This window comes from Thunnus maccoyii, chromosome 22 (assembly GCF_910596095.1).
Source record: "Thunnus maccoyii chromosome 22, fThuMac1.1, whole genome shotgun sequence".
Taxonomy (NCBI): domain Eukaryota; kingdom Metazoa; phylum Chordata; class Actinopteri; order Scombriformes; family Scombridae; genus Thunnus; species Thunnus maccoyii.
This window is the reverse complement of record NC_056554.1, coordinates 17,548,790-17,560,756: the sequence shown is the minus strand read 5'-3', so window position 1 is coordinate 17,560,756 and position 11,967 is coordinate 17,548,790. Positions and strand designations below refer to the sequence as shown.

General features: G+C 39.1%; 2 protein-coding genes across 2 annotated transcripts; one reads left to right on the top strand and one right to left on the bottom strand.

Moving 5' to 3' along the window:
* Positions 1-2,475: 2,475 nt before the first annotated feature.
* On the top strand, positions 2,476-4,555 carry LOC121888820 (autophagy-related protein 23-like). Its single transcript, XM_042400330.1, has 4 exons — positions 2,476-3,131; positions 3,289-3,447; positions 3,801-3,941; positions 4,278-4,555. Exons 1-4 carry the CDS (start codon positions 2,498-2,500, stop codon positions 4,544-4,546), a joined length of 1,203 nt encoding a protein of 400 aa, XP_042256264.1. The 5' UTR covers positions 2,476-2,497; the 3' UTR covers positions 4,547-4,555.
* Positions 4,556-4,560: 5 nt separating this feature from the next.
* On the bottom strand, positions 4,561-10,514 carry si:ch211-63p21.8 (kelch-like protein 33). Its single transcript, XM_042400329.1, has 4 exons — positions 8,952-10,514; positions 7,892-8,840; positions 7,598-7,768; positions 4,561-6,980 (listed from the first exon to the last, which is right to left on the bottom strand). The coding sequence occupies exons 1-4, from the start codon at positions 9,787-9,789 to the stop codon at positions 6,461-6,463; spliced, it is 2,478 nt and encodes an 825-aa protein (XP_042256263.1). The 5' UTR covers positions 9,790-10,514; the 3' UTR covers positions 4,561-6,460.
* Positions 10,515-11,967: the final 1,453 nt, after the last annotated feature.

Here is an 11,967-nt window from a genome sequence, read left to right as displayed (position 1 = left end):
GGGTGCTTAGGTGTCAGTGAGTAAGCAGTGTTGAGGTGCTAGTTCAAGTCGTGTCCTGGCAGGCCTACTGGGAGGATTTTGTGAGTGTGTACCAGTAAAATATCTAAAACTGTGTAGGGCTAGATATCGGTACTCATACCGAAATAACCCAGTACCAAGTAGTATCAGAACTTCTCCAGTTAAGGGACTTAGTGTATTTCCACACACTGTATATGTTTTCAATCAGCTTCAAATGAGAAGGGCTTCATTTCATTGGAAAATATCAGATTTTAAAGATTATTGCCTGTGCATACAAAATTATAGCAGGATTGATTTTCTGGGAGTCAGTCAGTCATTTTTAAAAAAAAATGATGATGCACAGTGATGACACTTCAGAGACTTTTTCAATGTCAGATTATCTGCCTGTCTCTTTTTTAGTGTAAGTGAAGTATAACACAGTTATTAAAATATTTGTTTTAAGGGCCTTTTTGTCTTTATTTAAGAATGTTTACTGTCAGTTCAACTTGGGTTTGCCTGAAGTGAAATGATACAGCTGGTTTCATATTCCCAGATGTCAATTAAGAATCAATCAATAAACAAAATATAAAAAGGAAAGTATCAAGAGACATCACATGCATGATGTTAGACTGTTTAGGATTTCCCACAAAGCAATTCAAATCTTGCAAATGATCATACAGTTCAGTCTGGACAAGTCTATGTTCCTTGAAGCCTTCAGGTTTATTAACTTTTTTTGTTTAATGGCTTAGCTTTGAGTTGCAAGAAGCAAATAATGAAGCAAGAGTGGCCGAGAGAGAGATGAAAAATGCAAATTGCATCATACTTTGTGCTATATACGTAGAGCAACAGGGAGCAGTGTTGCGTAAAAACAGAAATGTGTGCATGTGTTAATGTGGCGACCTGTACAGTATAAAAGGTGGACTTTGAAAAACACTGATCCAAAAACAAAGGAAAAAATTAACCTCCTGGTGCTTGTATTCCACAGTATAATGCATTGAAGTTGTTAATGTGTGTAGTTGTTTCAATCAAAACCAAAGCCCTAATATGAAAAAGCAAAAAGTAAAGGATATAGGGTTAATTTACATCAAGTGTTTCTTCAAAATTACAATAGAACTGATAAGTTACTGCCCTACAATAAGAAATGTAATTTTAATGAACACAAATTCATGAAAATTAAACTATTTCAGCCCAAAGTAGCTGACATTGTACAACCTTTTTAGACTGGTTTGACTTGCATACACTACATCACTGGGTTAATGTGGTCTGTCTGTCAGCATACCTGTGTCATCAGTTATCACTTTGATCAGCATTTTTCTTGTCTACATCCTCGTTCCAACGTAAAGCATGTTTTTCTCCGCCTCATGTTCCTCGTTCCTAACTTTGAAACGAAACATGCATCATACATATTTTCCTTGTTCATAATAACAGCAGTGACTATTTCAGTGGAACTTTTCAAAATTTATTAGTGATACTAATACTGTAAGTACTATATTATCAGATGCTTTTGGCCCTGGTGTGAACATTGTTATCACTGTGCGCTGGTGATCACTATATTCAGCATGTTTCAAGTCTACGGAATTAAAATGGGCAGAAAGTGCATCTCATACACATTATGTATATTACATGGCATAAAATATATATGAATGAATGGTTTGGCTCTGGATTGGTTTAGATCATCTCATATCATATAATTCTTTGAAATTAAAAACTTCCAGAAATTTTGTGCTGGATTTGACAACAACACAGAGGTTCTTTTGACAGTAAGGGCTTGAGGTACCAGCTGAGGTTACATTGACAAAGGAGACAGACAGAAGACATAACAGAACATCAATAGTAGACTGAAGTCAACAGTTTAAATGTACTTTATGTAAAGTACTTTTGAGACGCATTCCCACTGGTCACTCAATCCTTGAATCCATATGATTTATATGTGATCTGTCAGCTGAAATGCTTGACCTGATGGTAGACATGACTGAATTTGTAGGGTTTTTGCGAAAAAGGACTTATCCCATTGTGTTATTGCTTTAAAATAACACAATTTGAATACAACCAACAACATAACAGACCTACACATGCATATATTTAACACATGGATGGTTCACACAACCAAAATACATCAAGAAATGTACTAGGATATTAAAGTGAGTGTGTCGTGCATGGACAAAAAAAAAAACAAGGAAATGAGTTGCAGTTAAAATTTTGATTCAGCTTAATTTCTACACGGGAGAGGCAGAAGGAGGGTAAGAGTAGACTACACAAGACAGAAAATTAAAGAGATTTCCTGGCTCTGTTGTTTCCTTGTTGTTTGCTCTGAGTGGCGAGGGACATTCCCTAAATGACATTTGTGTGAGAACGTTCTTCCTCCACCCTCATTGTCAGATTTGGGCTGTCCTGTCAAAGATAAAAGGAGCTGCCTCATGAGAGCCATCAACTTATTGCTAATTTTGCAGACAGCTGTTATGTACAGAAGAGAAGAGGAGAACATATCTTATCACTGAAAATGGCCACAAAGATGCTTTTCCTTTTTGCTTTATTTGGACTGGCATTTTCCAAGCTCCCACATAAACGGCAGTGTGAGGGTGAAACAAAACAAGATTCACCAACTCGTTGTTCAAATTATGAAAACATTGAATACCTTGATAAAACACTCAAAGATAACCAAAAGGAGCTGCAAGAAAGGATTGCTGCTGTTGAAGGTAAGACCAGAGAAAATCTTGAGACTCTTTCCAGTGTACAAGAGGAGCTTAAAAGGATTAAGTTACAAACTAAGATGGAAATCAACCACACAAAGACACAGCTGCAAGAAAACAACGATGACATTTCTAGCCTGAAGAAAGAGATTCAAGAACTGCGCAAATCCAGGGAAAGAGAAGGAGTAAACATCAATGAGATTGAAGAGAGACTCAATGTAACTGAGAGAAAGTTGAGGGAAAATAAAGCCAAGCTTGAAAATCTGGAGACAGAGACCAAGGGTGCGTTCAGTGACACACAAAAACTCCTGAATCTATATAAAAATAGACTGTCCCATCTTAACACAACAACCCAGGAGCTTGAAGGCAAAGTTGAAGCCCGACTGGATGCCACAAAGACAGACCTTGATACTGAACTGAAGAAAATACAAGACAACAGTAAAGGTAACTTTTAAAACATTTAATATTTATGTTAACTTCTACCAAATTATATGTGCATAGAGCAACCTTTATTAAAAATAATTTTCATGAATTGGATGAGAAAATGTCTTGAATAAAATGTATTCCTATGAAATTGCTATGACTTTATTGTTGTTCTAAGCTTTCAGTGCAAAACTCAAACAACAAAAAGCTAAAGTCAGTAAATTTATGGAAGAAACTGGGAGCAAATTCAGGCATGTTGACGAACAGCTGAAAATACAAAACACTACAGTCAACCAGCAGAAGGCTGACGTTGACACTCTCAAGAGCAAAACTGCAGGTAGGTGTAAAGATTATTAAATATCCCTTGACTCTACATTTTTGAAAATAAAGAGACCAATCTATTAGACTGATTACGGCTCTATGTTGCTGTTTATCATAACTGTTGAATGGTTTGGGGAAAATGTGAAATTACCTTTTTAAAATAATGATCTGTTTCTGTTAATAGGAATAACAAACATTGAGAGAAAAGTTAAGGAACAAAATAGACTAAAACTGAAGGTGGATAGTCTTAAAGCAGAAGATAAGGGCAGAAAAAATATTTCAAGACTCTACATGTAATTGGCGATAAAGGTAAAATATTTAAAGGTGAAATAGCTCTCAACTAAACAATGTTTACTTTCCATTCTTTAGTCAATGCTAAGGTGGCATTTTCTGCAACTATAATCGAATCTCGTGATGTGTTCACTGGACCCAAAACTGCCAGCACCAGCAGTATTCTGATCTTCAACAGAGTCTTCACAAACATTGGCAACGCTTACAACAGTAAAACAGGTATGTTCAATATATTTAATCTCCAAAAAACTGACCAATGACAGCCCGATATGAAAAGAAATAGTGACCTCTGTTGTTGTACAGAGTAAACAAATGTGATATAACATATTAAAAAATGTGCTGATAGGTGAATTTTGTTACCTTCCCAAAGAGCCAGGCTAGAGCTGTTTTCAGTCTTTATGCTAAACTAAGCTAAGCTAACCAACTGCTGGCTTAAGCTTAATATTTAGCCTACAAACTAAGAAGACCAGTAAAGTACGGGAAAAAAATCCTTTCAAGCAAGGATGGAAATCCGGTTATAATTTGAGTCATGTGAAATGACTTTCTCTTTTTCAGGTTGCTTCACTGCTCCACTGAAAGGGGTTTACCACTTTTCCTTCATGACTTTTGGCTACAACAGCTACACCTCAGGAGCCATCTTGGTGAAAAACGGGAAATACCAAGTGAGCACCTGGGAATTCACAGGACCGGATGCCAGTGACACCACCAGCAACACAGTAATTCTTGAATTAAATGCCAATGACACTGTAAACATCATCCTTTGGGAAGGTGGGAAAATACATACAAGTGTCTTCAGTGGGTTCCTTGTTTTCCCAACATCATAGATTTTTGAGGTTAAGAATGTGGACAAGATGCTTTTTGTCTTGTTTTTTTCTTCCTTTCAGCAATTTCTCTTGTGAGTGCAATTATCCTGAGATTGATTTCTTTATTTATTGTGTTGATTTATTACGATACATTGTTGAAATCCAAAAAATAAGAATGTATTTTTATGTATATGATTAAACATGGGTTAAATCATGGGTCCACTTAAAAAAACATCATTAATTTAAGGATCATATGCCTTTCCCTGACAGAGAGGATAGTACTGTACTTTGTGTTTACTTCCTGCATGCAAATGATGAGGTGTACAGGCCTGGACTTTATCTAAAATACTTATTGCATTTCATGAGTATAATCCAGAATTCTGAATCCTACTGAATACTACTACCATAGTAGGTTTAGTAGTATCCCTTAAGAAAAAAAGGGTGTTTGTTATGTCATTTAGGTGAAGTTCATGTTCATGTTTCATTGCTAATTGTGTGATGATTTAAGGGCTTTAAATTATGGTGGTATGATAACTGTTTTAGGAATTAAACCTTTTCATGGCCCATTTTATCTGTAGAGCTTGAAATATGTACTATGGAAAGTTATGTTCTTTGCATTTGTTGTTTTATTTTTTTTTGACAAATGTTTATCCACTACAGGTTGGCACTTGCATGAGACAAATAAACAACTGACACTATTACTTCTTAAAAATATTTTAAAAATTGAGGAGTATATATAGATTTTCTGTAAACCATAATCAAAACCATCACAAAAACTTAATTAACTTTGTTAAAATTCTACAATTCAGTCTTAATGTTTCAATTTTATGTTACAAGTGTGTAAAATGTAGCATTATTATCTCCTTTGTTATTGATTCTGTGTTTTTGAATTCTTTCACATACAAAATGATCATCTGTTTCTACAATAAAACACCATACAAAATGGAACTGACTGATTTTGTTTAGATGATCATAGTCATGGCTGAATTAACCTTCTATGGGGTCCCAGGGCAAAAATGTGTTGTTGGGTCCCCAGTGACCCCCACAATAAATGATAGCAGTCTGGAGCTGAAATGATTTATTGATTAACTGATTAATGGATTAAATTCAAAAATGAAATGCTAAAAATTCACTGGTGCCAGCTTCTCAAATGTAAATATTTTCTAGTTTTCACACTTTTTAATGATGGTAAATTCAACATCTTTGGGATTTTGACTGTTTTTCAGAACAAAACAAGTAATTTTGATTCAGAGAGGGCTTCAGAGAATAATTATTGGCATTCTTCACTATTTTCTGATCTTTTTATACTGAACAAACATACTGCTAAATGAATTGTTGCAACCATACAGTACTACTATGACTGAATAATACCACCTTGCCCCAGGTTTTTTGTGTGCAGTTTGATGAAGTACAACTTTACAATATAAACTAAAACAATTCAGGTCTTAATACTAATTTTTACACAAGCCCCCTCTTTTAGACCAGGGCCACTAGATGGAGGACCTTTCATAGTTGATATTACTATATTGTGGTACTTCAGTGGTGCAAATTTCTAGGAAATTTGATTTGAATTAATCAAATTATGTAAACCCGACTGATACGGAATAAACCTGGGCTTTTGGGGCCCCTGGACAGTTGCCTGCTTTGCCTGGTTGGTAATCTGAGCTTGATCATAGTGTATATTTCTACTTCTTCAAAAAGGATCTGGCATTTACAAAAGTCATCCTGGACTTTAATTCCGATAATTTATATTTTGACATGAAAAAGTAGAACTAATAGTATAATTCATTAATGTTTGCTAGTAGATCACACCAAAAAGTCTGTCAATTTCTAACAATTAATATAATTTTCGCCACATTTTGATATTTAACACCTTTGATTGCCATAACCTGTTTTTGTGTCTAATTGGATTTCACCTTGAAGTTGTCCAGCCTGTTACTGTCTTAAGTGCTGGGGCAATCGCATCAGACAGGCCCGAATGTCAGTAACAGCTCCAGGCAGTTTACCCATGTTCTCCCATCGCTGTGTGCTGGGATTGAACCGGTGGACCAGTCCAGACTCACTATAGTCATCCTGGCAGTATCCTCCCAGTATATAGATCTTCTCCTCCAGAACAGCTGATGCTGCACCCACATGGGGCACAGGCAGTGATGCAAAAGCAGTCCAGGAATCAGCCACAGGGTCATACACCTCACAGGCTTGTTGGTCGGTGTAAAACTTCTGCAGGTTACATACACCACCAGCAACATAAAGATGACCTTGCAGGGCTTCCATGCAATGCTGGGCCCGGTCATGGGTCATGTCTGCCAAGTAAGTGGTTCCGGTCTCTGGGTGGTACAGGAACATGGAAACCAGACACACATACTTACAGTTGAAACCTCCAGAGATGAAGATTCCTCCATTTGTGACATTGACAGCATAGCCACTCAGAGCCTGGTCCAGGGGCTGGACATAGCTGAAAGGAGCAAAACAATAGGCATCAGACAGGAATATAGTGAAGTGGTGAAACAAATCAATCTCCAGAAGTTTCCAGTCACATTGACAGGATGGAGAGTTGAAAGCAAAATATTTTAACATACACTATTAGACCTAGAGACAAAAATGGTGAGTGGTAAAAGTGGTATCAGCTGCCAGTCATAAAGTGCAGTTTACATAAAAATAGTGGTTGTAAAAATAAAACATGAATCAGCTGCACCTTGACTAATTGAACTCAGTCATTATGTGCCATTGTGGAGAAAACAGCATCCATCAACTACTTAACTTCAGCAAAATATTATTGTGTTGATCCGTACACCCATTATGACAATATGATAGCTAGGTGAGTAAGAGGTACCAACTGTAAGAAAGGCTAGTGGCTAATGAGAAATCTTGGTCACATGTGTCCATCTAATATACTTTAAACAGGCTACTCAGATAATACCATGTGTAAGTATTTTTACATATCGCAACTTAGTGGGTGAAACTGTGCCAAAGCCAAAACATGCCAGTACTGGAGGTACAGAAATGCAGGTTTACTTCTGCTTTGAAAAGTTGATGGTGTGTCAAGTAGTCTGTTTCAAGCATTAGTCTTACCTCCAGGAGTCAGTGTCAGTGTTGTACATCTCCACACTGTCTACATTGGTGTTGATCTCCTTATCTCCACCAATGGCATAAAGGCGCTCTTCGTATACCACTACTGAGAAGTTACTTCTAAACTCCTGCAAGTCAGCCAGCCTCTTCCAACTGTCCTGCACAGGGTCATAACTAGCATGTGTGCAATAAATGTAAAGATGGGAAAAGTTAGACCACAATTGTACATCTGTGTGACAATCTGGGTTACTGAAAGTGAGAAGAGAATATTTGTGCACCGACTACGTCTCTTTTTACCTGTAGGTGGATTTCATTATGTCATTCTTGGTATAGAAGTAACATCCTCCAACCACATACAGTCTTCCCCCCATTGCTGCAACTCCATGCCTGAACTTTGGCTTTTCTGGCATCTCACCCAGCCTCTTCCACTCTATTTTCTTCACCAACCCTGTACCACTGCGTAGAGAGTTTGCAAACCACAGCTCCCTGCATGGTATGCGATGACCCTCATCTGGGTTAAGCTGGTCTCCCCCGACCAGAACCAGAGCATCTTTAGGTCGCCTGACTCGGCACTGGTCCTGGGTTTCTGGAAGGCTGAAACCAAATTCCTTGAGTGCAGAGCCATATAGTTCCACCTCCTGGTCTCCAAAGCACTCCATGCGCAGGTTAATGGCCCTGACCTCCCTGAACTCTCGAAAGGTCATGAGGGGGAAGCGAACTGCCTTCATCAGTAAGCCAGCCTGACCCAATCTATCCTCAGGATCAGCCTCCACCCAGGAGATTACAGCTCGAAATACCGCCAACTCTGAGGGCACACATAGACCATCACAGCGTAGAAAGTCTAGAAGCTTCTCTGCTTGTAGGTCATGAAACTTTGCAGTGGCTGACACCTCCCAGAAGTTCCTCAGTACAAAGTCATAGGCTTCCTCAAGGAGCTCTGTCATCCCATAAGCCTCAGCGAAAGACAACACATCCAGGCAGGACCTTGCTTCTATTTCCTGTCGCATGAAGTCAAGGCAAAGCGAGATGGGAGGCTGGAACTGAAGCTGGAGGGCTGTGCAGGTGATCTCAAAAACACAATCCCAGTTGAGTGGAAGGGTCCCACTGTAGGAGAACCTAATCAGAATGTCTAACTCAGAAGCTAACAGGAAGGGAAGGGCAACATAGGTTTGATGGGATTCCCTCATTCCGCAGGTGAACATGCCACGAAAGAAGTCACTGCTAGCTGCCAGGATAACTCTGTGAACTGGAAGACACAAGAGGTTTTCAAATAAAGTTTTCAAACTTTGACCACTATCAAATTATCAACAAGATACAGCAAAATTACATTCGTTAGAATGATATAAAGTGTGCCAACCATGAAATAAGGCTCCATCTACATCCAGAATTACATCACAGCCCACTCTGTCTGCCCACAGCTGTTCAATGGACTGAAGAGTAATCTTCAACTGTTCTATAGCAGAGATCTTTCGCTCTTCCTTCTTGGGACTTTCACCTTCCTTCATCCTTTCCTCTTTGATGCAGAGACCGAGAACTCTAGGAACCCCCAGTGCTTGAGCTGCTGCCTTAATCTGGGCCACGGTGTGTTTGTTTAAAGATAATACAACCCCAGTGTAGGCAAACTCCAAAACTGCCTGTAACCCAACATGATCAACCTCTGGACCCAGAGACACGGACCACTTATGGATTTCTTTATTCTTATCATTGTCTGATTGCACTCCACCTTCTTCCCTCAGTCGCTCCCCTATGAAAGTGCTGACAGCAGCCAGTATAGGAGAGTGCACACCAAAGCTGTTCCCATTCTCAGTGGTCACTGTCAGGTCTGTGAGAAGTGATGAATCCCAGAAATCCTTAAGGCCCATGAAAACGTCTTTAGGATAGGTTTTGCTGCAGTATGTGTGGATGTTATCACCAAGTCCTTCATCCCTGAAAGCCTCCTTGCTCATATGCTCCCCAATTCCCTCCTGACTAGAACCACTGCCATACCTCACCTGGACCTCTGACCCCTCTTTCTCACCCCTTCCACTCATCAACCCCATCCTGGAGTCATTGTAGGCCACGATGCTTCTCAGCTCACGGTTGTCCTGCTCTATCCCTTCTTTTCCACCTTCTTCAATCGCTCTTTTCCTCCTCTCCTTCTCTCTCCTCCATCGCTCCTCCCATTCCATTGGCAGGTAACGCCTGGTAAACTCCATAGCAATATCTTTTTTTGTTTTACTCCGTCTGTCTATCAGTGGTTATTACAATTACATCTTGCAAAACTGAAAACGAATCAAGTACTGTTTCTCATAATTACTTTTTCTGCCTTCTCAAATCTTTCTCTTAAGATCAAATCGTCTCTCTTTCTCAGACTCAGCTTGTTTATATCCAGTGCCAGGAAATGGCACTGGATATAAACAAGCAGCTATTCATGGCTACTGGGTCAGACAGATTACGTTTCAGCAGAATCTCAACATGCACGTCATTGTAACCTTCACCAAGGCAGGACATAGAGATTAGCTTCAACTATATTTGCCCCATCATGTACTATAATAGACCTTTTGGCTTAGATGACAATTTTCAATTAAAGACATAAAAGTACAAAGACTGGTAAAACAATATGGGTTTTACTTTGTGCTCTAGATTCTGTCAGTGACTATTAGGGGTGTAACAGTACACTGTTAAGAGTAGAACAGGCAGACCCAGATGCAGAGCAAGACTGAAGAATAAATTCTTGATTTAGGCTTGAGTGCCAGCAGTGCTAAACCAAACCAAGCAGAGAAAAACTGAACAATGCAGAGCAAACTGGACAAAGGATCCAACAAACTGAACTGAAACCCAGGACTGAAATACAAAGTGAACTAATGAAACAACAAGGAACAGGTGGCAAGACACAAGGGCAGGCTGAGAGCTAAGGCAGGCTGGGGAAGACACGGGGAGCAGGGCAAGGCTAACGAGACTGAATGCAGGGCAGGTGTGAAGGGAAAAGCAAACTGTGGAGGAGTACATGAACACAGGATTAAAAACACGTGGCAGAAAACTAAAAACCCCAAAACACTTTAGTGATTGAGCAACTTTAATGATATCATGTCAGAAGTCTTAAAAGATGCAACTCAAAACAGCCATCTCCCACCCACTTTAGTCAAAACAAAAAGGGAAAAGTCTGAGGGGCTCTGGAGGGCCAGTGGAGAATGGCAGCTAGGGACACAGTCAGACTGAAAACAGAACCATAACATGCACAAAATTTACAGTTCGGTATGTGCTTAGGTTTTGGGGTCATGGTTCAGTATTTTTTTGGTACAGCAGGAAAAATAAGAAATATAGAAAATAATATTTTGCTCATTTAAAAAAATGTAGTTGTGTTTAAAAGTCAGTTCTCCCAAATGACAAAACCCCCCCATTATTGTTGTACTTAAAAAAATACATAAAAGTATCTGTGAGAGTTTTGGTTTTATCTGTTGAGGTTTTGAGATATATGTCTTGGACATTTCTACCTATATACCTCAAAACAATGGAGGTGAATGGAATTTTATTTGTGCTGCCCAGAGCTGTGAAAAGTGACATTGTGAAACTGACCAAAAAATTACAGTTAGCATATACTGTCTACTTCCTCTGAGGAAACAGTGTCAGAGATAACTGTCACACAGTGGGGCATTATCTGCAGCTATCTAGAGTAACGTGACAGATTCTGGAAATACACGCTGCTGTTGAGTTTTTAAAACTTAGATTTCCATTGGTTAGAGCAGCACAGATTAAATTCCATTCTCCTCCATTGTTTTAGGGGTGGAGGCACACATCTCAGATATCTCAAAACCACATCAGATAAAACCCATAAAACTATCTGCATGACTGGACTGAGATTTGGAGCAAACTAACCCTTTAAACCACAAAACAAGCCACAATGCTTTACCACCAGGATTCAAGTTTGTCGATATGTTATATTATTCTGATATAACTGCTACTGACATATGAACAGTAACACCACACCCACCAGCAATTCCAACCAAGAAAGACAAACAATACATTCAGTGTGTGTGGCTGCATTTCTATATATTCACGGTCTATAATTTCTGACCGGGCTCATGGAGAGGCTGTGTGCGTGTGCATGATCAAGCTACATCTCAATGCACAATCCTGGAATAATATCTACTTAAGAAGATCCCGTCGGCACGCAGGTGTGTGTGTCCTTGGTCTTGCACAACACACTGACGCAAAACACTTCCCCTCGTGCACCATAGACTATAAGATATTCCATAAGGGAGACTCTTACGAAATGCATTTTTGTGGGGAATTGCTGCATGTTTTTAAATTTTTATCCAAGGACCAGTGAAGGCACACCTCCATTTGACATCGACACACACTGTAACCATATATGATAATAATTAACCTGGACT

What these genes read in the sequence shown, in the direction of transcription:
- LOC121888820 (XM_042400330.1), top strand. Translation starts at nt 2,498, where the DNA reads ATGGCCACAAAGATGCTTTTCCTTTTTGCTTTATTTGGACTGGCATTT. An exon ending in AATACAAGACAACAGTAAAG is followed by an intron (nt 3,132 to 3,288) that starts GTAACTTTTAAA and finishes TGTTGTTCTAAG; the next exon opens with CTTTCAGTGCAAAACTCAAA. An exon ending in TCTCAAGAGCAAAACTGCAG is followed by an intron (nt 3,448 to 3,800) that starts GTAGGTGTAAAG and finishes TCCATTCTTTAG; the next exon opens with TCAATGCTAAGGTGGCATTT.
- si:ch211-63p21.8 (XM_042400329.1), bottom strand. Translation starts at nt 9,789, where the DNA reads ATGGAGTTTACCAGGCGTTACCTGCCAATGGAATGGGAGGAGCGATGG. An exon ending in AGATGGAGCCTTATTTCATG is followed by an intron (nt 8,841 to 8,951) that starts GTTGGCACACTT and finishes TGTGTCTTCCAG; the next exon opens with TTCACAGAGTTATCCTGGCA. An exon ending in ATAATGAAATCCACCTACAG is followed by an intron (nt 7,769 to 7,891) that starts GTAAAAAGAGAC and finishes CACACATGCTAG; the next exon opens with TTATGACCCTGTGCAGGACA.